Source organism: Leiobunum rupestre, chromosome 10, assembly GCF_980474605.1.
Source record: "Leiobunum rupestre chromosome 10, qqLeiRupe1.1.hap1, whole genome shotgun sequence".
Taxonomy (NCBI): Eukaryota; Metazoa; Arthropoda; class Arachnida; order Opiliones; family Sclerosomatidae; genus Leiobunum; species Leiobunum rupestre.
In genome coordinates, this window is record NC_143393.1 from 25,358,566 (window position 1) to 25,384,726 (window position 26,161).

Sequence of the window (26,161 nt, forward strand, 5' to 3'; positions counted from 1 at the left end):
ATGCTATAAAGAAGGTTCCACGAACGACAGCATCGGGCTAAAACTCAATTTCTTATTTACTATTTAAAGGTTGTGCATGCCTGCTTATTAAACCATTGCTCCACGTATTTAACTTGTCTATAAAATATTGGTACAACCTTAATGAATGTCATTCCGCCTATATTTAAGAAAGGATTTGAAGTCGATCCCTTAAACTATAGACCAATAACGTCCATGAACTCTCTAGCCATGGTCTTTGATTACGTCATGAATAAACATTTCTACGAATGGTTTAAATTATTTTTACCAGAATTCGCAGTCAAGTCGATGCAATTTATATCGGCTTATCGAAGGCTTTTCATCGCGTGTTCCACTCGAAGCTGAATTAAATGAAATTTAATCAAATTATCTCATTGCGACCTTGCTGGAAGTGCACATTGGGTCAACGACTATCTTCTGGACGGTAGACATTTTAAAAATATCAATGGTGAGACCACCAAAGTGTCCTACGCCATAATATGCGGAAGCCCCAAAAGTCTTCATTAGGGCGATTTATCTTTAAAATTTATATTTCAGACATTTCTAAGCTATTTAAACATTCAAAACTTTTTCAACTGGCTGATGTCCATAAACTCTGTAGTTATAAATTCGTCTTCTGCGTCAAAGTTACCTATACGAGTTGAATCCTTGGTGTCAATCCATAAATATAAGAATGTTTAATACAAATCAATTCGTAAATTGTAATGAAGTCCTAACTAACAGACTTTGGCTCAAGAAAAATATCTTGGAATGTGTAACTTTTTTATTTTATAAATTTTATACTGGCCTAAGCCTTTTATCATCAATTCGGTATCACACTGAGAAAAAAAAAGTTGTTTCAACAGTAATCAATAATATCATAAGTTAATGATTAATCATTAACTTATGATAATATAAAATATACAAATCCTTTCGTATTATATAGTTTACTCCACATTAATGTGGTTTTTTACAAGTCCATCCCTTACTTCTTAAAACAAGCAGTTGTAATTGGTTTTTAACTTTTACTAACTGTAAATAAAAAATGAGCATTCGTATTTTTTCATGTATTTACCAGTAATTATTACATGCGCATGGTTACTAAGTTAACACAACCAAAGACTAAATTTTTCAACTTTCATTTTGATTTTACATAAGATCTGTAATACATTATTACAGATTATTACTTTTTTTTTCAACGAATAATTCTTGTTTTTGTAACTGGGCTAGCATTATTTAGATATTCACACTAAATATTACCTCATAGTACGTATTTTATACTAACTGAATACTGGGAAAATGGGTATATTACTTTTTAAAAAACCAACTAAAAAATATTTAAAAATTTTTACACGGTAGAGCTCATTTTACATTAAGTCTGTAGACAGTGGTGTAACTAAGGACCCGCAGAGCCCGCGACCGGGGTCCATGACAAATAAGAAGGTCAAGGGGGGGGGGGGGTCGTGCAAATCGAAACGATTGAAAACGCTTTGAATAGGCTCGAGGGGAAGGGGGCAAATGCTTCATAACAAATAAAAGGGCCCTGTATGAATGAATGAATGAATATTTATGAACTCTTTGCAAGAAAAAAATCCCTTTTGTAACAGGGAGGAATTCACATTACAATGAATTCGCAAGTTTTTGACCAAAAATCATCAAAATAAACAGGAAGTAAATCATATGTTTAGAATGAAAAAAGACATAATAATACACAGAATTAAAAATTAATATCTTGATATCTTGTGGGGGGCGGTGGTCAAATTTTTTCGTACGCCACGGTCTGTAGGCCTTAAATTGCGTGTAGTTTCATGGTATTACGTATTTTTTTATATTCATATTATTATTAAAATAGTGATAATAAGATTATATTATTATTTTAATAAAAACACATTGGCTTATTATTGCACAATATTATTTATTTAAACCGATTTCAAGCAAATAAACTAATTAAATTTAAATGGTTATATTGAGGTATATTTTATCTTAATTCTAATTAAGAAAAAATATACTTAAATATAACCATTTAAATATAATTAGTTTATTTGCTTAAAATTGGTTTAAATAAATAATATTGTGTAAGAGCAAGAGTCAAGTAAGTCGAGATACGTAACTTTTGAAAAAATTTCAAAATAAGAATCGTCGAGGGTTTTCAAATTAAGGTGACTTGGTACAAAATTTTCAATATATATTTTCCCTTTATTTTAATTAATTTTAGTTATAATATTATGCTAGATTTCGAACTTAAAACTGGTTTTTCTCAAATAGGGGTTTTCAGACTTGATTTAAAAAATACGTTTTGTACTTCCTTATAAATTTTTTAGAAAACCTTATGATATAAAATTTCAGTGTAAATTTTACGCGAGGAAACGTAAAAATTATTTTATTTCAACATTATTTTTACTGATCCTCTTGTAAAAATTACTTCAAGATAATTTAAAATTTTAATAAATGGTATTTGATAAATTTTACCGCCAACCTGTATATTTTACATTATATAGATTGTTATATTAACAGGGTTTATATTTAAAAGTACAAGCAAGTTCGTGTTAAATCGACAAATTACACCGAGGAAAAAAATAGTTTAAACAGTAATCAATAATGTCAAATATAGGCTACATATCCTTTGATATTATATATTTTACTCTATCATTATTGTGGTTTTTACAAGTCCATCCCTTAGTTTTTAAAACAAGCTGTTGTAATTGGTTTTTAACTTTTACTTACTGTAAATAAAAAATGAGCATTCGTTTTTCTTACAATTAATTACTAGTAATGTTTACATCAGTATGGGTATTTAGTTAACACAGCAAAAGACTAAATATTACAACTTAAATTTTTCTTATACATAAGTTCTGTAATGCATATTATGACAGATTATTACTTTTTTTTTTCAACGATTAATTCTTGTTTATGTAACTGGGCTATCATTATATATAAAAGATACTACACTTTGGTCTTAGCCAAAAGACCGAGTTTCTTCATTCTTTGGCCATACACACGAAAAACGCTTAAATTATAGCAATTTTTTAAAAGCCTTCTTCTATAGACACTAAGCTTACTAAATTATTATGTAAGCAACGTATAATTGGTTAACATTGTCATTAATCATTTGGTTATATAGGGTACGCTGCCATGCTCAGAGAGAGTTATCACAGCTTTCTATTACCGTTTTTAACGGGTCGGAGTTTCGGCAGTGGCGCTTTTCTACCGTATTCGTTATGTGTATACAGTAGTTCTTTAAAGAACTGCACTTATTTTTAAAAGGCATTTTCCCGGGAAATAAATGCACATCTCGGTAATACCCATATTTCCCTTTGAAAGCCTGCCCTTACCTGAAATAGGCGTATTTCCCCGGGAAATAATTGCTTTTTTCTGTAATAGGCTTATTTCCCCGGGAAATAATTGCTTTTTTTCTGTAATAGGCGTATTTCCCCGGGAAATAATTGCTTTTTTTCTGTAATAGGCTTATTTCCCCGGGAAATAATTGCTTTTTTTCTGTAATAGGCTTATTTCCCCGGGAAATAATTGCTTTTTTTTCTGTAATAGGCTTATTTCCCTGGGAATTATCGGGTACCCCGACTAGTTTAGCCCAAATGTTATTATTATAATTTTTCAGTGTAAATTTTAAGCGAGGAACCGTAAAATTATTTTATTTCATTAGTTGTACTGATCCTCTCGTAAAAAGTACTTGAATATTGTTTTAAATTATAATATATGGTATTTGATAAATTTTACCGCCTACCAGTATATTTGACATTATCTAGATTGTTATATTAACAGGATTTATAATTAAAAATACAAGCAAGGTTTTGTTAAATCGACAAATATATTGACAGTATAAAACTTTTTCAACGATAATTTAAATACCTTCGCAAGACCTATTTTATAAAGCGTAAATGTCATTAATATAATTTTACCGTGTAAATTTGACCATAATACCTAATGTACATTTTACATGGGGAACCATAAAAATTAGTTTCTGTTCACATTAGTATTACTGATCCTCTTGTAAAAACTACTTCAAGATAGTTGAAATTTTAATAAATGGTAATAGATAAATTTTACCGCCAACCTGTATATTTGACATTATCTAGATTGTTATATTAACAGGATTTATAATTAAAAATACAAGCAAGGTCTTGTTAAATTGACAAATATATTGACAGTAAAATTTACACCTACGAATTTGGATTATCAGATAACATCACCGGAGTCCAAGAGTTTCCTGTAAATTTAACAAGATTTTTTTCTCAGTGCATTTAAGTTTCGAAACTTATTTGTGCGGAAGAAGGCTTACCTTAATTATTATAGCATAAATAATATTCAAATATGTGGTTCTAAAACTCGATCCATATACTCTGATATCCATACAACATTGGCTGGAGGACATTTGGACCTAAAAACGTCCGTTGACCATCCATATATGCTATCCCACAAACTTCCAAATCCACATTAGATGGATGATAATCGGATGTCTAAAGCTATGACATTCGGGCATCCACAGGACATCCAAATTATTTATTTTTTGGGGATCCTATGGATATATCGAATATCCTAACCTGATAGTTGTTAGATATCCTGTGGATATTTTTGTGTTTGCTGTAAGTAACATAAGAGGAATAAGTTGTTGCTGCTAATTTAATGCTAGTTTCCTGACAGAACTGACACTCTGACCCACGTCCAAGATGAACTTGCAATTAAAATCAATAGTATATTATCGTCCTTGGTGTTTTGACATAAGTCTAGAATTTTAGCCTATAACACGCTTCGCTTAAGAATATCATTCTTCGTTAACTTTTTTAAGGAATTCACCATTTAATTTTTTTATGGAATAATAATAATAATAATAATAATAATAATAATAATAATAATAATAATAATAATAATAATAATAATAATAATAATAATAATTAGCTAGGCACCACCTTAGGCCTAAGTCATCAAGCGACTATTAAGTATTTTAAAGTCCAAGTATTCTGGAAATAAATCTAAACAGAACAGTTTTAACTTCGTAAAGTGGTCTTGGTAAAGTCTGCCTTAACTTTAATTGTTCAGTTCGCTAATCCGGAAATTAGAACGCGTATTTTAGACACTCTGTGCTGAAAAGTAAAGAAATAAGTATGAAACCATTTCAGTGATAACGTTTACTAATTGGAATACTTATGGTTTTGTAAATTATATCATATGTAACATATAATTATATACAGGATGGTTTTTATTGTTCAGACAAGTTATTTTTTACGAAAATTACTTAAGGTAGAAATTTCAAATTTTTATGGTAAAATAAATACACCGGGGGACATTGATTAATGAAATTTCATCGTTTTCGGAAAATATTTTCACACTTTTAGAAGAAGAAAAAATTTACCACTAGGTGCTAGATCAATTTTGTCAATTAAGAATTTGTAGAACATCATCTGAAACCTACCAATACCTTTGATTCGAAAAGACTTATTTATCACTGAAAAACGTGATTTTAAAAATTGATAAGTTGGGCAAGCCAAAATAAATTTGTTTGATCCTGGAAAGCGATAGTCGCGCACTTTATTACGAAAGCATAGCTCTCTCATCTTAATTTTGGTGGCGAACGTTTTTTAGCCTTTAAAGATAGCCCAAGAGCCCATGACAAAATAAGCATGTGATAAGGTACACGATAGGTCAAGTTATTTTTTAATTAGGTTAGTGATTTGTAACAAAGAACTGTTTGTCTTACGGGTCAAAGTGGGGGCTTTCCGAAAATACGAACCACGTGACGTCACTTCCGTTGACCTTGAAAATAGATATGACCTGATATTGGTATCATTCGATTGGTCTCAACGTGCTCTTACCAAATATCGCTAATTTAACGATCAAATCTGAACCAAGAGGCGTATAAGACTAAAAAACTAATTCTGAGCCCCTCCTAAATTTACATGTATAAGACAAAATTACTTTTTTAGTCTTATACGCCGTTTGGTTCAGATTTGAAGGTTATTTTTGCGATATTTGGTAAGAGCACGTTGAGACCAATCGGATGATACCAATATCAGGTCATATCCATTTTCAAGGTCACCGGAAGTGACGTCACGTGGTTCGTATTTCCGGAATGCCCCCACTTTGACCCGTAAGACAAACAGTTCTTTGTTACAAATCACTAATCTAATTAAAAAATATCTTGACCCATCGTGTACCTTATCACATGCTTATTTTGTCATAGGCTCTTGGACTAAGACTTGGAAAAGGATTTTCTTGCCTCAAAATTTCAACGGACAGAACTATTTGGGTTTTTTACGAAACGAGTTTACAGATGCAATCGACGACCTTCCTTTGGCTGAAAGACGCCAAATTTGGTGTTCGCAAGATGGCGCCCCACCACATTATCACTGAATTCCGGAACAACGAGTTTCCTCACAGATGGATCGGAAGAAATGGTTCAGTTTTGTGACTTGCAAGGTCTCCCGATTTGACCCCGCTATAGAACCCACTTTGTAAACGATTATTTAGCGTGTTTGAAATAAATTATTGTATTTAAAAAACCCGAATATTGTTTTTGAACGTGAAAACTATTCTGAGTGTGGGTATTCCTTAATTGGAGGTTTCAGTCGACTCGCATGACACCTTTCCCGTGACACCTTTAATTGCAATATCTTTTAAGTTTATTTGGCTTGCGCAACTTGTAAAAAAGTATTGTTTTTCAATCAAAAATATGTCTTTTTCAATCGAACCAAAGGTATTCGTAGGTATCAGATGATGCTATACAAATTCTCAATTGAAAAAATTGATCAAGCACTCAGTGGTAAAAAAATAATTTTTCTAAAAGTTTGAAAATATTTTCAGAAAACCATGACATTTCACCAATCAATGGCCCGCGGTATATTTACATATTCATAAAAATTTCACATATCTACCTTAAGGGGAAAGAATACAGTAAAAGCCTCTTTTTCGTTCAAGTTGAACGTTTCTGTTTTAAAAATGACATAATTTAATTATATTTTTCTTATTAGGCTGAACTTTCCTCTAGTGCTTAAAATAATTTTGATAATTCTAATATTAATAGTTAACGAGATATAAGGTTCTAACTAAAGGGTAGTTTGGGCGCTTGCCCAACTTGTTTAGCTCCCGGGGTCCGAAATAAAACGTAATAACTTAATGATTTTAAAATTTTAAATTGTCAAGATTATTTTAAGCACTAAACAAGAGGCTGTTCTACACTTAAATATTAATCTTATAAGTTAAAATACACAAATAAAAGAGTTCAACTTGAAATAGCGCGAAAGTCGACAATGGCCACTGCAGTCTTCCCCCTTAAGTAGTTTTGGTAAAAAATAACTTGTACGAACAAAGAAAACCACCCTGTATAAGGCTACGTTTACTTTGAGTACGAATAACTGATTTGTATAGAAATGACGGAGTATAATTACAAAATGTAAGTAAAGGCGTAGCAACGAGGCTTATCCGTTTCGAGTTATCGGAATGCATTCGTCATAAGCCGCGTTCACACTAGACACTTTGGAACCGTTTTTAAATTGTAAAATTTTGCTGTCGAATGTATTTATCGTACGGCTATTAGTACAGTTGACACTGAAAAGGTTCAATTTTATATTTCAAAACCATTAAAAAACGGTTCCAAAGTGTCTAGTGTGAACGCGGCTATAGAGAGGAACTTCGATTATTAAAAACAGAAAAGGATATGCATTTTTTCAGCAACGGCTGTTGATAACGATAACAAAGAGTCGGTTTTGTAGAAGTACAATTCATTCCGCTCTCGTTGCGTTCAAGTTTACCTCGAAGAACAGCTCTGATATTTTAATTCGGAAAAGGCTGTGTTTATACCGTAAGTACTTAATATTCAATTTCGTATTTAAGAAAAATAGCACGTAGCGTAAGTTTAAAATTATGTTTCGCATCAGTTTGCGTGTTAAATGTTTACTGAAAGCCAAATGTAAGCTCGAGATCACCATTTTGAAGGTAGATTTTCCACAGATCGCGCATTTGAGCATCCTTAATATTGTCTTATTAGTAAAGACTATAAACACTAACATAAAATATTTTTGTACTAAAACGATATTTTTAAAAAGCATTATCTTACGTAAGAAAACGTAACGTTTATTTTGTGATATGATAAATGAATTAAAAAAAATTATAAATTAAATTAAAGAACATTGGTCAATTTTATTTGTAAGTTTGATATCAGATAAAAAAAAACAATGGGTGAGTAGTTCAATTTAGGGTACAAATTGTAGTGTTAGTTCCAGTACAAGAAAAACGTACTCACCCATTAAAGGCCGCCTAAGCCCTGATGACCCTTAAAATTATCGAGCTGAACGAACTTGGCGATGAACGTCCAATTAATTTTTACTGAAATACCAAGGCCTATTAAATTGATTTTACAGTGAAAACTAAGGCATTCTTTGGCGAAATAACGATAAATAAGTGAATCAAACCTAAAAAATGGACTAATACAACTATCGCTTCGTTTCCAAAGGTACTTATTTTGAAATATCAGATGCAAACCGTCTACGTAATGTGGTAGTCATTTTGCCAGGAAAGAGAGACTACCATGATTATTAGGACACCCTCATATGATTAAATCATAATTAAAGCTGTAGCTTTGGCTGTAGAAAGATGAAAAACTATTAAATAATGATTACAAGTTTTAATCTTGATTATTGAAGCACCCTGTATCAGTGGCGTAGCTGATAACTCAGAGGCCAACCGTCAAAATCTCAATGGGGCCCCCCTTTTCAATTTTTATGGTGAGAGCTTTGGGCCCTGCGGACCATCAGCTACGTCACTGCCCTATATCTGACCCGCGGATAAACTAATAGCTCATCTTCAGCAGCTGAAGTATAGACTTTCTTCTATGTAGACGAGGTTTTTAGGGTTATTAAGAGAAAAACATCGCGATGCCTAGTAAATTAATTGTTCGTAATACATTTTTACAGAACGACTACAATGTCTGATATAGAAATAATATCAGGTAGCGTCGGCGACGTTTACGATGGAGATACTTTTACGTTGGTGCTAAGACAAGGATACAGCGTGAAGGTTCGGTTGATTGGAATTGACACCCCTGAGCTCCAGGGCAACCAACCTTTCGCAGTTGAAGCGAGAAACAAACTTAGACAACTTATCTCGGATCAGCAGATCAACGTCACCACTTACGGCCAGGACCAGTTCGGCAGGAAATTGGGGTCCGTGTCCATCAGAGGTGAAAATATCTCGGTCGTCCTGGTTAGACACGGTCTAGCAAAGGTGTACCGGAGAAGTGGCGCCATCTATGGAAGCGTTCAGACTGCCCTTGAGCAAGCCGAGCAGTTAGCTCGCAGCGAAGGGAAAGGCGTTTGGAGCGTTTAATTTTCATTTAAAACATTTCAACATCTCAATTTTATCTCGTTATAGTCCTTATTTCTCGTCAAAATATGTGCACCGCCATTTGGGACAAGCCATGGCCAGTGCTATCAAGGTTGATTGTTAGTACGCAATATATAGTCTTTGGACTCAATTACAGCTAAGAGCAACAAACACAGCACCCCACACATGGAGAACGCAACCTGTCAAAAGTCGTGCATTTTCTCGCGTACACTTTTCATTGGTTAGACGCTTTAGCGCCTGCTGCCGTTGGAAGGGGAAAATTCGAAAATTGTCTTCCCCCTTTCCGTAAAACCTACAGCGTAAAGGCTTGTCCAATGAAATTTGTACACAACCCTGCGTTAGCGTGCTTAAAGGCTAGCTGCGTTCTCCTTGTGTTTGTTGCTCATTACAGGAACAAAAGTATTATCTAAGTCGTCAGCTAGAAAGTCGGTTTTTCGCTTATAACTAAGGTGGTCTACGTGAATAAAGTATTTTTCGAAATGTTGAATATAATATACGGAATATTAACACAAATAAAAGAGTAATGGTTAGCACTCATATTTAAAATGTGGAAGAAACCTTTTGGAATATTCATACTCGAAATGGAGAAAGAACCAGTGGCGGATACCGAAAAAACTCAACGGGGGGCGCTAAAAGACATCTTGAGCTATGAGGGTAATAACAAATCATCAAGTCACCGCGCTTGGTGCTGGGTCGACACTGGAAAGAAGCCGGTAATCTGGAAATTGTCGAACAAAGAGAGTGGAAATGGTCGCAATGGCCGCACACACGTTTTGGCGCGAATCAAAGTCTATTATATAAAGATAATACAAAATTTATCGGAACGTAATAAAATTGGAAAATGTAATTCGAGGTTGTTATGGATTTCTTTGTATTAATAAAATATAAAAAAAACTATGGACTACTAAAACCATCTTCATAAAAATCAAAGCTTTACTAGACCCCGAGATGGACGAACCAGGGAATGGGCAAAGAAAAATGCCTATCCTAAATATTTTACTGGAAGGAGAAACTATTGTAATTGCCTCTCCTAAATATTTTACTAAAAGGAGTAACTAATGTAATTGGCTCTCCTAAATATTTTACTAGAAGGAGCAACTAATATAATTGCCTCTCCTAAATATTTTACTAGAAGGAGCAACTAATGTAATTGTAACTCCAACGTTTTGATCGGTTCAAAAATCAAAATGAACTACTACTTGAACTAAAAAATAACACTTCGAGTAGATTGATGATATGCGCTACGTCTTCGCTATTGAATAAGTGTCGTTTTTATATTCAATTAAATTTTGTTAAGTTCTATACTATTTTTGTCTTAATAATCTCTTTAAATCTAGCTAAAAAAATCGAAAGTTAAAATAATTTCCAGAGTGCCTTATTTAGATTTGTTAAAACAAGATGTCATGGACACTTATGTACACACAATCCCCCATGTATTAATAAACTTAAAATATTGAATTTAAATTTGAACAAATTTTCAATCATCTGGTACAGTAACTTAATAAACAGAAGAGGATTTTCGTAGAAAATGAATTTTTCGAGTTACCAGGTTTTGGAAAAAAGGTAGCGAAAAGCGAACCAAATAGATGGCTCCTGTAGCAATTGGTACGAAATTCAAATAACACAATAGTTCCTGCGCGGGTTATGAGGTCCCGCGAATTGGCCATAAATCTCACTTAAAATTAAAATATCTTAATGCAACCGAGAAAACGTAGTTCAGAAATGATCAGTACTAACTAAAAATTTAATTTTCAACCAAGTAGATTTAAAGTCAAATATCCCCAAAAAGCACTAAAGTGGGAAAATGACCAACTTAATTGTGGACGCTGATCTCCAAACTTCATCGGCCGTATTCTGCATGACCCCGCAAGTAAGAAGGGAACCGCCTACTTACTTCGGCCCTACCATTCGACGAGAGCTCACCGATTTCCCTCTTCTTTCCCCTCTTGCTTGGCCAATTGAAGGGTTGCTTTAGTGTGACGTATTACTTGTTTTTAATTCCCAACTTCCGGTTAAAATTTTCCGACATTTTTAATATCATTTGTCAAGTGAATTTTGCTGAAACTGCAATGGGAGTTATTGCTGCTGTCGTGGGAATTGAAACGATAGGCTTAGCGGAAGAAGTAAAATTTTTTAACGAAGGTAGCATGGAATTGAGAATGTTTAGCTAAGCGCATCATTGAAGAAGCAGGTATTTAATATGTACTTTACAATCGTTGAACATAAGGTTATAATTAATTGGCGTTATTTTTTACAGATAAGGCTCTTTTCAACGTGTTTTGTCTAGTAACCACGAAACTGGGCTACGTTCAGTAACGCTCATCAACACAAGCGGCTTTCAGGTACAAAATGATAAAATTGAAGAGCCAATGGTACAATACTCTTTGTAAATTACGATTACATTATAAATTTGGAAATACAAATATTTTTATTTGCAGATGCATACTACCGAATGAACTTAATTAAAAATGCTGAATGTAACAATTATCTCCTCGCATATTACCACTCTTTATATATTCCAGATTTTTCACAGAAAGCCCCTATTCAGATGTAAATACTACAAGGTACTCCTCCGTACGACACTTATTCAATAATATGTACAAGTGTTTTATTTTAAGTGGTTCATTTTTAAGTATGTCTGGATATTATCCGTTACCAGTATTGTTATTTCTTGCATCAGTTTTTAGGTTGTTCCATTATTTTCATATCAGATGAGGAAATTTTGGGAGCTAGCAAAGCAGATTAACCACGAGTGCAACTGTGTCCCATCGATTATTCTGCTTATAGTTATGAGCACTGCTTTTATGCCGCTGAAGCTCTTCACATTTGGGTTCATTAAGATGGGGAATAGAGGCTTTCACTTCCTCCACAGTATATGAAGGGTCTTCATCACTCATTTTTAAACAATTGCTTAGTGCTTAACAAAATATTTCACAAAATCGAATTGAGTCAAATATTTATTTCACAAATTTCTACACATTTTCCAAACAATATACTAAAAACCTTTATTTATTTTTGTGATTGGGAGAAAAAACCTGTAGGGATGGCGAATGGTTGAGCAGTTATTTTCATAGGTGGATTTAAGAGCCATCCCTATTTGAATACAGCCAATTATAGCAACATAAAAGGTGTAATTATCACCACCGCCTACATTTGGCTGTTGGAACAGAGCTCCAGCCGCTTAGTAGCTACTGATAATACAATCACTAATTCGCTACTCCTACGGGTTCCTATTTCGATATGGCTTATAGGTGCATAATTTTATATAGCCTACAGGTTCATATTTCTTGTTAGAATTTAATTCCATAAAGTAAACAAACTAAAGAATATTCGTCACTTGTTGGAAACTTCACGAAGCTCTTCCGTTTTTCCCGCGCAACTGAGTGGTCAAAGTTGGCTGTACTTTTATGTAAATTTTATTCAATAAATTGTACACTAAAGCTGAATATGTAATAAAAATATTGTAAAAAATAATTATTTTTATTCTGTTTTAATTTCAAACAAGATTCAGATTACTATGGAAGGTTATTTTTAATTATTGTTATTATCATAAAAGATGTTGTTCTAAAGTTAATGAAATTTAAAGTAGATGGCATTGTTTTAGGGCTATTACTTTTTTGTTTGTAAGAAGATGGCATTACAAAAGTTTTGAATAAAAAATGAAAAATAGATGGCATTGCAAATTATCTTACCTAAAATAACACTAGATGACACTGTACGCTTAATTTTGGTGTAGGGGGCGTTTTAACGTTATTTCCGGAACATTGGTCGTCAAGAGTCACGTCACACTAGTGACGTCGCTGCAGCCCTTCAATTGGCCAAGCAAGAGGGGAAGAAGAGGGAAATCAGTGAGCTCTCGTCGAATGGTAGCGCCGAAGTAAGTAGGCGTTTCCCTTCTTACTTGCGGGGTCATGCAGAATACGGCCGCATAACGGGCTTGTTTACGCTTTAAATCATTAAATCAACAAGAACCTTTTTTACGTCACACTTAATTTAAAGAACTATGTTTGGTAGTTCATTTTTTATGCCGATAATTTAATGTATATAAGGCACTCTCATTTTACTTTTAATGTAGTTGTGCTGTCTCTTTCATCTTGTAACCACATCGACTAAGTTGGAATAAACTGGTTTCTTAACTTCTTAAATCTGAGTCTTTGATAAATGCAACATTTCTTGGTGCCGAAACCCGGGAGTAAAATGAGTTGAAATTAATTGCGTTTATTAAACTGCGATTAATCGAGTGTGGTAAGACGAACTATCGAGAAATGGAGAAATTAAGGAAAGCACGAGGAGCCGTCCGAACCAGAACAACCAAGATAATTCAACAGCTTTACGAACTTCTTTCAAGCAACGAGCCTATCGTCCAAGAAGTAGAGCAGTCGCTGGCCGTATTGGAGCACAAAGCAAAGAGTCTGGCAGATTTCAACGAACGCATAATGCAGTTGTTGCCAGAACCAGAGGAGGAGGATGAGAGCGACGAAATTGAGAAAGAGACTGAGGCTGTGGAGACTTACGCTGAAGACATCATCGAAGTCAGAGTCAAAGCATTAGCGTTTCTCAATACCAGAGCGAATTCAACGACGTCAACCAAAGATGACGGCGAGAGGTCGGACAGAAACGAGAGCAGAATCGAAGTGAAGCTACCACGGCTGACGATCCAGACGTTCTCAGGAGAACCTACACAGTGGCAGAGTTTCTGGGGTCAATTTAAGACGACTATCCACGAAAATATCAAGCTAGCAAATATCGACAAGTTCAATTACTTACGGTCGTACATGCAAGGAGCAGCAGCCAGCGCTATTGGAGGGCTAACTCTCAGTAACGAAAATGATGAGAAGGCGATCGAGGTCCTGAGAAACCGGTTTGGAAAGAAAACCGTAGCAATGCAGAGCCATATGCAGAAACTTCTCAACCTGGTTCAAGTCAAGAAGTCTTCAGACGTCGCTGGTCTCAGAGAGCTGTATGACAACTGCGATACGCAAATCAAAAGCCTGGATTCATTGGGAGTACCATTGGATACATATTACACCATGCTCTACTCGATCCTGATGAAGATGCTACCGTTGGACATATATTTGGAGTTCAGCAAAAAGTTGGAGGACGAAGACCAATGGAATGTCATCGGTCTACTTGAGCATTTAAGAAAAGAGGTTGAGAGTCGAGAGCGAACCGTATTATGCAAATTCGATGACGAAAAACAATCCGAGGGTCAGTCATTTCGAAGTAAAACTCATAGCTTTAACAATGGGTTCAGGTGTACTAGAAGACCACAAACTACAGCTGCTCTTAGCACAGTGGTCTCCAGCACATGTCCATATTGTAAGGGAGTCGGACATCTCGCCGAGAATTGTCAAAAACTAACGTTGGAAGAAAAACTTGAAGTCATCAAAGATCGAGAGCTGTGCTTTATTTGTCTCAAGAATGGTCATCAAGCGCGTCGATGCAGATCTTCCTTGAGATGCAAAATCTGCAACCGAAAGCACCATACGTCGATCTGCCGGGGTAAGCCACCAGAAAATTGCGCTGAAAAGGAAAAAACCTTCGAGCCGACGACACCGAAAGCCATAGCCAGCATGGTCACAGTCCTTCCACCGAGTCCTGTACCGTATGAACAGGTTCTACTACAGACAGTACTACTGTACGTCGAAAGTCAAGTTACCCAAGTCCTAGCAAGATGTCTCTTTGACAACGCAGCTCAACAGTCTTTTATACGAGAAGATATATCACGAGCCCTCAACTTACCAGTCGTTGCCAAAGAAACTGTCTTGGTGAATCCATTTGGGACCAAAGAAGGAGTCCTCCGAGAGCAAAAACCAGTCAGTCACGCCACGAAGCACCATTGACTATGAAAAATGTGTTGAGCTTGAAGTCCTCGAAGTCCCTATCATTTGTGGAGCGCGTGTCAGCATACCAGGAGATCAAATACGTCGTCAGATGGAAGAGAAAGGAATAGCTTTAACAGATCGAACATCAGTCAAAGGCGTAGCAGCACCATCGGAGCTTGGACTCCTGATTGGCGTAGATCATTACTATTCCATAGTTCCTGGTAACACCGTCCGCTTGGGAGGTCCCTTAGTAGCCATTGAGTCTTTTTGGATGGTCGGTCCTGGGTCCTGTTCCTGTATCAGCCAATCTAGCAGTACGATCCTCAACAGTCATGCTGACGATTACTGAAGACCGGAATATAGCCTCCTGTCTACTAAAATTTTGGGAGCTCGAATCACTGGGCGTACAAGAAGCAAGGGTGCTGGCAATATCAGATCAAGAAGTCGTCGACAAGCACGAAGCCAGTATACAGTTCAAAGATGGCCGTTACGAAGTCCAACTACCCTGGAAGAGTGATCGACCCGAACTCCAAGACAATCTAACAAACGCTACCAGAAGGATGAACAGTTTGATTCAGCGATTTCAGACTGATCCATTCCTGTATAAAGAATATAAGAGTATCATTGAAGGCTACTTAGAGCAAGGAATAGTGGAACGAGTACCGACGTCCGAAATCACTCAGAAGTTTGGAGAAGCTTATTACATCCCTCACTTCGCCGTGGTCAGAGAAGACAAGCAGACAACGAAGACTCGTATTGTTCACGACGCCTCTTCACACGCAAAAGGCGTACCATCCCTAAATGCATGTCTGTCGTCAGGGCCGAACCTCAATCCGGATCTTCTGGTCGTATTGATACAATTCCGAAGACACAGAATAGCCTTAATGGCAGATATAGAACAGGCTTTCCTGCAAATCTCATTGAAACCCGAAGACAGAAACTATGTTCGCTTCCTGTGGATGAAAGGGTTACCATCGTCGACAGAATCACCCGAATTCGTTCATCTCCGTATGGCTCGAGTATTATTCGGCGTCACCGCAAGCCCGTTCCTTTTGGCCGCCACCTTGAGATATCACTTCAAGAAGTATGAAGACATCCATCCGAATCTATGCGCGACTTTGAAAAGAAATCTCTACGTGGACGATCTACTTACTTGCGCAAAAACAATTGGAGGAGCTATGAAGATATGGCAAGGAGCGAGACATATCATGGGAACGGCTGGAATGAATCTGCGAAAATGGGTCACTAATTCCAAAGAACTATCAGCAGTTTGGGCGTCAGAGGAAACCAGCGAGACGAAAGCCAACGTTCCACCAGTGCTGAAGGTCTTAGGTATAACCTGGAAACCGGCCACAGACACTTTCACCTTCGACGTTTCGACACTGCTTGAATTCTCATTGGAAAAGAAAAACACCAAGAGGGGAGTACTTCAAGCTGCAGCCAGAGTCTTTGATCCGATTGGGTTTCTCTCTCCGTTTCTTATCAACGTCAAGTGCCTCTTTCAGAAACTATGGCTCCTTGGGGTGGACTGGGACGAACACTTACCACCAGATCTTCAAGATGAATGGGACCAGTGGTGTCAAGAATTGGCCATGGTCCAGAAGATCTCTATACCAAGGTTCTATTACGACAAGTCCGAAGGGAAGCCTATCCGGCAAGAAATCCACATGTTCTGCGACGCCAGCTCAAGAGCCTATGGAGCCGTCGTATATTTGCGTTACGAAATGTCGTCAGGGGAGATCCGAGTATCGCTGATTTCCTCCAAAACAAGGGTGGCACCGCTAAAGAAACTGACGATGCCTAGACTGGAGCTAATGGCAGCTGCGATCGGTTCGAGACTCCTGAAGTTTGTCCTAGACGCATTGGAAGGCGAAATCAAGAGCTATCGATGCTGGTCTGACTCAGAGATTGTACTTCACTGGATTCGAGGAGTGGAAAAACAATGGAAACCTTTCGTCGGAAATCGGATCGCAGAAATCCAAAGCCTGACTGAGCCGCTACGATGGTCCTACTGCCCGACTCAAGAAAACCCAGCGGATCTACCATCAAGAGGCTGTACCGTACCAGAGCTAATCAAGAGTGAGCTCTGGTGGCAAGGTCCACCCTGGTTGTCTATGAAAGACGAAGCCTGGAAAGAAAACAAGTTCCCTACATCCGAAATTCCTGCGGAAGCTTTAGAAGAGAAACGCAAAGTCATTCAACTCAGTTGTGTAATCTTGGTCAGACCAAGATTCTCTAGAAAATGAAATAAATTTCATAAGAGCTATCGGGAAAGACAGAGGATATAACGAAACCCTAATAAACCGTACCTTATCTAAAGTTAAAAGCAGACATTCAATAAGAATAAACACCAACATCCCATACGAAAAAAATAAAAAAATATATACAGTTATCCCTTATGTAAAAAATGTGTCGGAAAAATTAGGCAATACATTAAGTAACTATAAAATCAAACCCGTTTTCAAACCATGTAATAAAATAATTAACACGTTGGCCCCCAAAAAAGATAAAACCCAATTTCCGAAAACTATGGTATTTATAAAATTCCTTGTTCATGTAAAGGCATATATATTGGCCAAACAAAACGCAACTTTAAATTTAGATTAAACGAACATAAAAACGATGTAAAAAATAATAAAACCTATTCTTCCGCCCTCGCCGAACATATAAAAAATTACCCCAGCCACTCCATTATGTTTAATTAAAGCAAAATAATATGTAAAATTGATAACTATATAAAACTTAATCTCAGGGAATCGTTGGAAATTTTAGACCACAAAAAAACAGACTTAATCTTTAATCGTGACGAAGGTCCAAATAATTTTTTTGCCACTTTGTGGAAATTGTAACCGAGTTTCGCTTTCACTCACACGCCTGATGATGCTACCGAACGGTAAGCGAAACTAGTCGTGACCAGCATTTTAAATAAAATGTTCTTTTAATTTTTACTATGCAAAAGTGGTTTGATTTTACTTTATTCAGTATTTTAATGCATAGGGTTAGTTACACTATATTTATTGTTAGTGATACATATTTATATATCGTAGGTTACGTGACGATAGTATATCTAATTTGGACTAAACTATGTCTTAAATATTTATTATTTCGTACCGACGTGTATTTTTAGACCTTTTTCCCTTGAAATTTGATATTTTCCGGGTTTAATTTTGGAAAATAACCTTGATAAGACCCGACGTGAAATAGTTGCCTACCATATCTAACCTAACCCAACCTAACCTAACCCAACCCAACCCAACCCAACCTGAACTAACCTAACCTAAACTAACCCAACCCAACCTAACCTAACCTAACCCAACCTGAACTAATCTAACCTAACCTAACCCAACCTGAACTAACCTACCCGAAGTGAAAACGAACCAGATTTAAATTTCCCATTCAACTGAATCCCGCCATGTTGGGCTATAAACGAAAATACTTTTCGGTTCAATGGGATTCGTTCAAACGGGATTCGGTCCAATAGTATACAACCGCCCAGTACAAACACATCCCTTAGGGATTGTATGTAAAAACGTAATGAGGTAAGTGGCAAGGCTTAATGTCGGCTACGCGCTAAATGTTGTTTAGCACATCGCGAACGAAATCTCTTTGTCATTATTTCGTCGAAGTAAAATTCAATGTATATATAAAATTATATAACATTTTGGGGAGGGGGTAGAAATCTATACTTTGCACCCACCTACTTTCGTTGGCGGGGGTGAAATGTACCCCTGCCCGCCCCCCTCCCCTATTCCGCCGTCCCTGGGTATTACCTCAATTCTTCGTCTTTCTGTACCTGGATTAAAGCGACTGTCGGCTCTATCATTGCCACCTGTATTATGAAAAGGCTCCTGCTATTAGAGATGGCCATGAATCTATCCGATTCTTCGATAAAAAGCTACTTTAGTGGAGAACGTGGTGCCATCTATTAATGTCAAATGAAGTTCAATTCAAAATAGCCAAATGATAACGTCGTCAGAGAGCCTTTGTAGAGTATTATATTTATACACCTTATACTCTATTTAGTGGGCTTTAAATTAAACTATATATCACATGTAAAATATATTGTTTTAAATAACTGTAATTTATGTCATTGGCCAATTTACAAACGATCCAATCAACGCGAGCGGTACTCTCTGTTAAATAAGTCTTCGGCCGTTGGGATTTTGGCACTTATTTGCGATTATCTCAAAAACTATGAATGATAGCCAGTTGAAACCAGTTTTATTTTTAATATTTTACTAATATCTTTCATACCTATGTCTTGATTAACGTGTAGCATTTCCATATCCGCCGGAAACGCCAAATATCGTTTTAACAACTTTTTTAATAATGATGTTACGCCCCTGAAACCTGCATTTGTGGATTCAAAAGGATAGATTCATAATTAGAAACGGCCATTGTTATCCGTCTACGTCGAACGGCTGCTAAGATATGGCCTACCGAAAATTCGGGTCTCATTCGGAAAATTCTAAAATGCTCGAGGTGACCGAGAAATAATATCTTATTGTTGAGGAAAAAACAACTTTCGTCGTTTCATTGCGGGTAACACAATAAGCATATATATATTGATTTAACGAGTTGTTGGAACGGTGTGGTTCTATACCGGATTAATAATATTGATTAATTAGGCATTTTAGAATTTTCCGAATGAGACCCGAATTTTCGATAGGCCATATCTTAGCAGCCGTTCGACGTAGACGGATAACAATGGCCGTTTCTAATTATGAATCTATCCTTTAGAATCCAAAAATGCAGGTTTAAGGGGCGTAACAACATTATTAAAAAAGTTGTCAAAAACGATCTTTGGCGTTTCCGGCGGATATGGAAATGCTAAACGTGAATCAAAACATAGGTATGAATGATATTAGTAAAATATTAAAAATAAAATTGGTTTCAACTTGCTATCATTCATAGTTTTTGAGATAATCGCAAATAAGTATCAAAATCTTAACGGCCGAAGACTTATTTAACAGAGTGTACCTATAAGTACCCGCCTTTAGGGTCAAAATGTAGCTTTACTAACTTGTTTGATTACGACGATATATAGTGACATCTGTTGAGAAAGAGCTACTAGACGTCGAGCCGACACTTAATAATTGCTTTAAAGGATGGAGTTTTATACAGGCTACCCTACTTCAAAACTGGACGCTATGCTGGAAGGGCACTGGAACTGCGGATTGTTTAATTTGGTCGCATGCGCAGACACCGTTTATTAACCATAGGAGATGGAAATATGGAATACGGGAAATCGTAGTAGACGTAAAATCGTAAATCACGATCTTTAATGGAGCACGTGGCGCCATCTAAAAAAACGGAAATATATTAAATTTAATATTTAGGGTCTGACAAAATACACTTTTAACTGTAAATGTATCTATAAATTTTATTTCGTTGGTATGTTTAATAATGAGAAGAACTAATTATTAATTGAAATTAATCTTCATAGACGTCAGTATTAGCTCTATTCTGAAAGTCGGTGGGTGTATTATCTAGTGAAGAGTCACTTCCCCAACGTCACAACGTCGTCTTTCCTTAAGCTTGGGAGAGTGGGATAGAAGACGCTATGACGTGGGAGAAGTTATGTCCTTTCCCCCCACTATCTTTCGTAATCGACCTATTAGCATGGAGACTATTTGATGTGGGCTTGTAGGGAAACGGTGATGCATGCAGTTATTTCCGACCACCAACTTAATAGAAAACCTTACAAAGCCTGGAATCCGTTGTAAACATTTTTTCCGTATATTATTACGATTGATTGTATACTTATCGAACATAATTATGTACTGATTTACATTTAGAGTATACTCAGTTGCAGATTAAGAAAGGAAAAATATCTAGTACATTTGGTGGAAAGATACTAGCACAACTTTCTGGTAAACCGTCGGCGAGAATTTCGAATTTCGCCTATTTTCTGTTGAATTAGTAAATGTTCCTGCACGTGTTATATTAATCCATTGTAGAAATTTCTATTGCGTAAATTTCAAAGTGATCAATAAATATTTAAGGTAGATTAATATTTTTGAGCTTCGATCATTATAGCCGCTAACCATTCTTAGAAAGACTGTACACCGGATTACGCTTAGATTAGCACTGCCAAAGGCAGAGACTTCAAAGATTACGCGTAATCCCATTAATACAGTCAAAGGTACGGCTCTGTACACCGATTACGCGGAGTGATCAGCCCCTCGATTATAGCGTATTTTTAGTATTATGCTCCTAAACAATCATAAATCGAAAGTTTATTTACGTCATCGTTGTAATTTCGGCAATACCTGTTCTATACCTACCCTAGACTCGCCTAACCAAACTTTTTTAGGTATGCCTCACTTGTGGTACTAAAAATAAACTATTACAACTGTTTTCAAATCTTATCTATGTTAATCAATTAATTATCACTTGGAAATATAACGCGATAATCGGTATTTTCCAAAATTATCTAACGCGCGCGGGTATATTTAGAAATGCAACCGTAAACAGGCCAAATTCGAAATTCCAGCCGCCAAATTTACCGGAAATTCGTGCTAGTATCTTTCCTTCAAATGTACTATAGATATTTGGTCTTTCTTAATCTGCAACTGAGTATACTCATAGACTCTATTATACCTTTAGGGAATAATAGAGTACATGTTATACTGCATTCATAGCTCATAAAAGGGGAATTTCCCCCGGTTTTCCAACACCCCAGCGGGTGCTCATGTTCCTTAGTGAGTTATATATTCAGTTTTAAATTCACGATATGTAGTCATACATGGGCATTTTTGAGCGGTATTTAAGCGCTAATGTAAAAAGACATTTAACCGCTCATCTCCGCTCAAAATAACTAAGCCGCTCACGAGAGCTGCCCAACTCTGTATGTAGTACAGTCACTTTAGCTCAAATTTGTCTTAATCCTAGAACAAAATGATAAATAATTTTTATTTTTGGTTTCTTATGGATTTTTGAGCACTCTTTCACGTGGTGAAGCGTCCTCAGCTCTTCGCCTTGTACTTTCGCCGCCATTTTGGAATAGGCCCCACCTTATATGGCATCATGGCAGCATTCTAGTTACCTATGATATTTCTGTGGTCCGTCTATTAGTTCAATCGTTTAAGAGTTTGACTTAGAATGAATTATAATAATAATAATAAAATAGATAATTTTTCTCTTCGGTTTATCATAGATTTTTGGGCGCTCTTTCTCGTGATGAAGCGTCCCCACCACGAAAATGGCAGACAAAATCTTAAAATCTTTTTTTATCTATTGGTCCCAGCTATTAGCAACAAACACAACACCACACACAAGGAGAACGCAACCCGTCAAAAGTCGTGGATTTTCTTGTGTACAATTTTCATTTGCTAGACGCTTTAGCGCCTGCTGCCGTCGGAAGGGGAAAATTCGGAAATGGTCTCCCCCCCCCCCCCCCCGCCCGTAAAACGTTCAGCGTAAAAGCTCGTGACGCTCGTCCAATGAAATTCGTACACAACCCTTCGTTAGCGTGTTTAAAGGCTAGCTGCGTTCTCCTTGTGTTTGTTGCTCCTAGGTCCCAGTGCCATAAGAGTGGTCTTAAATGCCTTACTAAAGTCACTTACATCCCCTGTAGCACATGAAGTCGTTTTATGGTCGGGGTCGGGTTGAAAAGTCGCTTTATAGTCGACGACCAAATGCCGACCTAAAAACGTCCGAACGTTTTTCGACACTAAAACCGTAAATCCTTTTTTGGGACTATTTATGGTCGGTATGCCGACCATTATCCGACTTAAAATAGACCTTACATTTAATTATTACCCCTGTAGCACAAAGAGTCGATTTAAGGTCGCGCTTTGCCAATTAATCGCCCAAACTGTGAAACTTTGGCGATTTAATAAAACAAATGGAAATATTTTTAAAATAACTTCCTTTCTGTATTATATTTTTTTCGAAAAAGATTATATATTTAATCTGAGAATGTTTCCTTATTAAAAATATCTCAGCTCAAGTAGGTTACATTCGTATAGCTAAATATGTTAGGCTAAGATATTATTAATGAAGATTTATTCGTTTCTTTTACTAAGCCCTAAGAAACTCTAGAACTCTGTACTCTAGATTCAAGAGCTTTCCGATTGACGGAAATAAACTCATTGTTTCACTCCCGTTCATGGGACTTGACCAACTACATACATGTATATAGCTATATATAGGGTTTTATTTGGTCATTTTCAGTCACTTAAAATGTCAAAAAGTAAGTCGTTTCGACGTAATGATACAGTACATTCTAAGTCGGGATGACGTCGTTTCGTAGTCGGTTCTTAGGTCTATTAAAAGGCAGTAAAGAGTCGACGTTTTGTAGGCGGCCGACGGTCGGCCGACCCTTTTACCCCTAGGACATTTCGACCCTAAATCCAAAGATCGGCCGACCGTCAGCCGACTTTAGTGTTTAGTACCTTTTGCCGACGTCGGCCCGACTCTAATTTGCTACAGGGGATATGGACAAAACTTATCCCAAAATAAACAATTAGAATTAGTACCAGGCATATAAGTTGAAACTACCCCATCTGCAGTTATAATGACGGAAATCACTCGAAAAAATTAAAATTATCGGATATATAACTCGTGATATCATTAAAATATAGTACTTTGTTCGACGTACTTGCTTAGGTAAACATTTTTTATTTCGAACCAAAACGCCGATAATTAAGTGTATAATGTTGAGAAAATGCAAATTTAGCTTGAAAGCCCGAAGGATGATTTGCTCTTCCTACACGCCGCTTCAGGTTTGCGTTCAAACTTCAGCGTAAGAGTTATACCGTAAGGGGGGGGAAGAAGGCATTTAAAATACTACACAAAGATCAGACTATGCAAAATAAATTATCAGTTATTAAAGGGAGTAGAACCCTCATTGTTTGGTAGGGTGCGCCATAGCTTCTCTCTTTTCTCGCTCATGGCGCTATTAGAGGAAGCGTGCCCACCCTGAAGAGGTTTTCTGACTTGAAACCTTTATTATTTCATATTTAGTGTTTATGTTTTAAATGCACCCTTAATTAACATATAAATAACAATATCTGTGCTATAAATTAATTATTGTCATTATAGTTTAGACAATAAAATATGATTTCTTAATAATGAGGTACGTGGTTTTAGATTAACGAAAGGCGCTCTAGTAGATATGATAAATTAAAGCACTACCAAATTGGGGATACTTTTAGTGGAATAATTCCTTAAAAACCATTGTATTTCAACCTACGTATTACACGTGGTTAGAAAAATTAAGGGGAAGGAAATATGTACTGTCCCAAATTCCTGAAAAGGTTATACTCCTTTTAATGACGCAAATTCGACGAGAAATCAAATCGAGAAAAGACTCAAAGAGGATGAAATGGTTCTATTGGCCCTTTATGGAGCTACCGAGAGCCCAAATTTGGATGTGGAGATGTTCAACGCTTTCACTAAAGCTACTGCAAAATCGACAAGTCTCGTCTCATTTCTAAATCGCGGTTCTTCCACCAACTAGCGCTTCAACCAACCAAGAGTCTCTCAACAAGTGCAAACCTCGATTGGTAATAAACTAGATCCCACAAATTGGGGTGGAAGGTTTCTAGTCTCGACCTAGAGCCTGTTATAACGACCAGAAAAGTCGTCCCAGAAATATGATAGCGTGTAAATGTAAAGATGCATGTGACTCATCTTGCGAGTGTCGGAAAACTGGCTATGATGTTCATCCTTATGCAAACGATTCGTGTGTATGACTTGTTCAAATAATTGTAACGAAAATAATCACGGCGAATAGGATATTGATTATAATGATGATATTTTAAAACGTATTAGATTATAGAGTATTATTTTAAAATAAATAAAACAAAGTTTGACTATTTTTAAATTTATATAAAAATATAAAACCCGAAAAAATTATGTTTTCAGAGTGATTTCAGTCACATACTTCAGATGGGGTAGTTTGCATATGTAGGTTATATGCCTGGTATTAATGGGTTTTTTAAAATTGAATTTCCATTATTTTAACAAGCACAATATAAACAGTGACTTGGCGATTTCCTTGGACAATGATTTATTAAATCGTCTATTTGAAGGGGATCAAAACTGAATCTGGATGTCGGGATAATTCTGATTGGTGAATTCAGAGAAACTAGAAAAGTAAGATACCGTCCCAAGAATGGAACAACTTCCTCAAAAATATTAAAATCGTACTACGTTCGGGGATTTTCCTCCAAAGTTGAATAAAAGATGCGATTTTACACATCAGAACGTTTTTCAATCTAGGGAAACCAGAGTTAAGGAACGTTCCGTGCAGTGGCGTAGCTAGCATGGGGGACAACCGGGGCGGATATCATGGTGTGCTTCTAGTCTCTAGTTTGTGTAAGTTTTTATTTTTTTCACGGTTGGGTGGCACCCCCAAATCACGCCCAAACCGGTGGCACCCGGGGCGGGCCACCCCCCTTAGCTACGCCACTGGTTTCGTGTAAAACTGTCCGAGAGAGAGAAAGTGAAGTGAAGAGAATCCTCCTTGAATCAGTAGAATCGTCAGCGAGATAATCCCGTCAAGAAAACGCTTCATCTGGTACTGTGCTATCGGATGTCGTTCGAGATACCCAGATCTTCAAGACACCAAAGTGACAGTCCCCCCCCGAAGGAACCGATTGTAACGTAGAAACTTTTCCTTAACCTCCTTCTCCTGGGTCCAAATAATTAACCGTACTTCAGATAGCCTATTAAAGTTTGAGTCTCACTCTTAGAAATCATGTTAAGACCGTGGCGGCGTAAGGGGTGGAGGCGGCGAAGGGTGCGGTTCGCCACGGGTACCAGGGTAGCCAGGGGTGCAAATCAAAACGATTAATCTTGAAGAATGTTTTTCGGCTCGAGGGGGGGGGGGGGGGTACATAAGATTATGTATTTGTACCCCGCCGTTCCGCTGGGCACTACGGCGGCACACAAGACAAAGAGTCATGCCGGACAAAAATGCACTTTGCGAAACAAACGTTCGGCCAGTGAGACAGCCATAAAGACTGGCTCACATA

The 26,161-nt window shown here is 36.7% G+C and overlaps 2 protein-coding genes and 1 long non-coding RNA gene across 5 annotated transcripts in view; 2 read left to right on the top strand and 1 right to left on the bottom strand.

Moving 5' to 3' along the window:
* Positions 1-26,161, bottom strand: part of LOC149925189 (uncharacterized) — a 284,774-nt gene that overhangs the window by 83,049 nt on the left and 175,564 nt on the right. The gene's annotated exons all lie outside the window — the stretch shown is intronic.
* On the top strand, positions 7,720-10,761 carry LOC149925193 (uncharacterized). The gene is made up of 2 exons (XM_090160563.1): positions 7,720-7,810; positions 8,922-10,761. The coding sequence occupies exon 2, from the start codon at positions 8,932-8,934 to the stop codon at positions 9,331-9,333; it is 402 nt and encodes a 133-aa protein (XP_090016689.1). The 5' UTR covers positions 7,720-7,810; positions 8,922-8,931; the 3' UTR covers positions 9,334-10,761.
* LOC149925194 (uncharacterized) lies at positions 11,488-12,805 on the top strand. Its single transcript, XR_016477055.1, has 3 exons — positions 11,488-11,542; positions 11,609-11,723; positions 11,790-12,805. It is a non-coding gene; the product is annotated as an uncharacterized LOC149925194 (long non-coding RNA).

What these genes read in the sequence shown, in the direction of transcription:
- LOC149925193 (XM_090160563.1), top strand. Translation starts at nt 8,932, where the DNA reads ATGTCTGATATAGAAATAATATCAGGTAGCGTCGGCGACGTTTACGAT.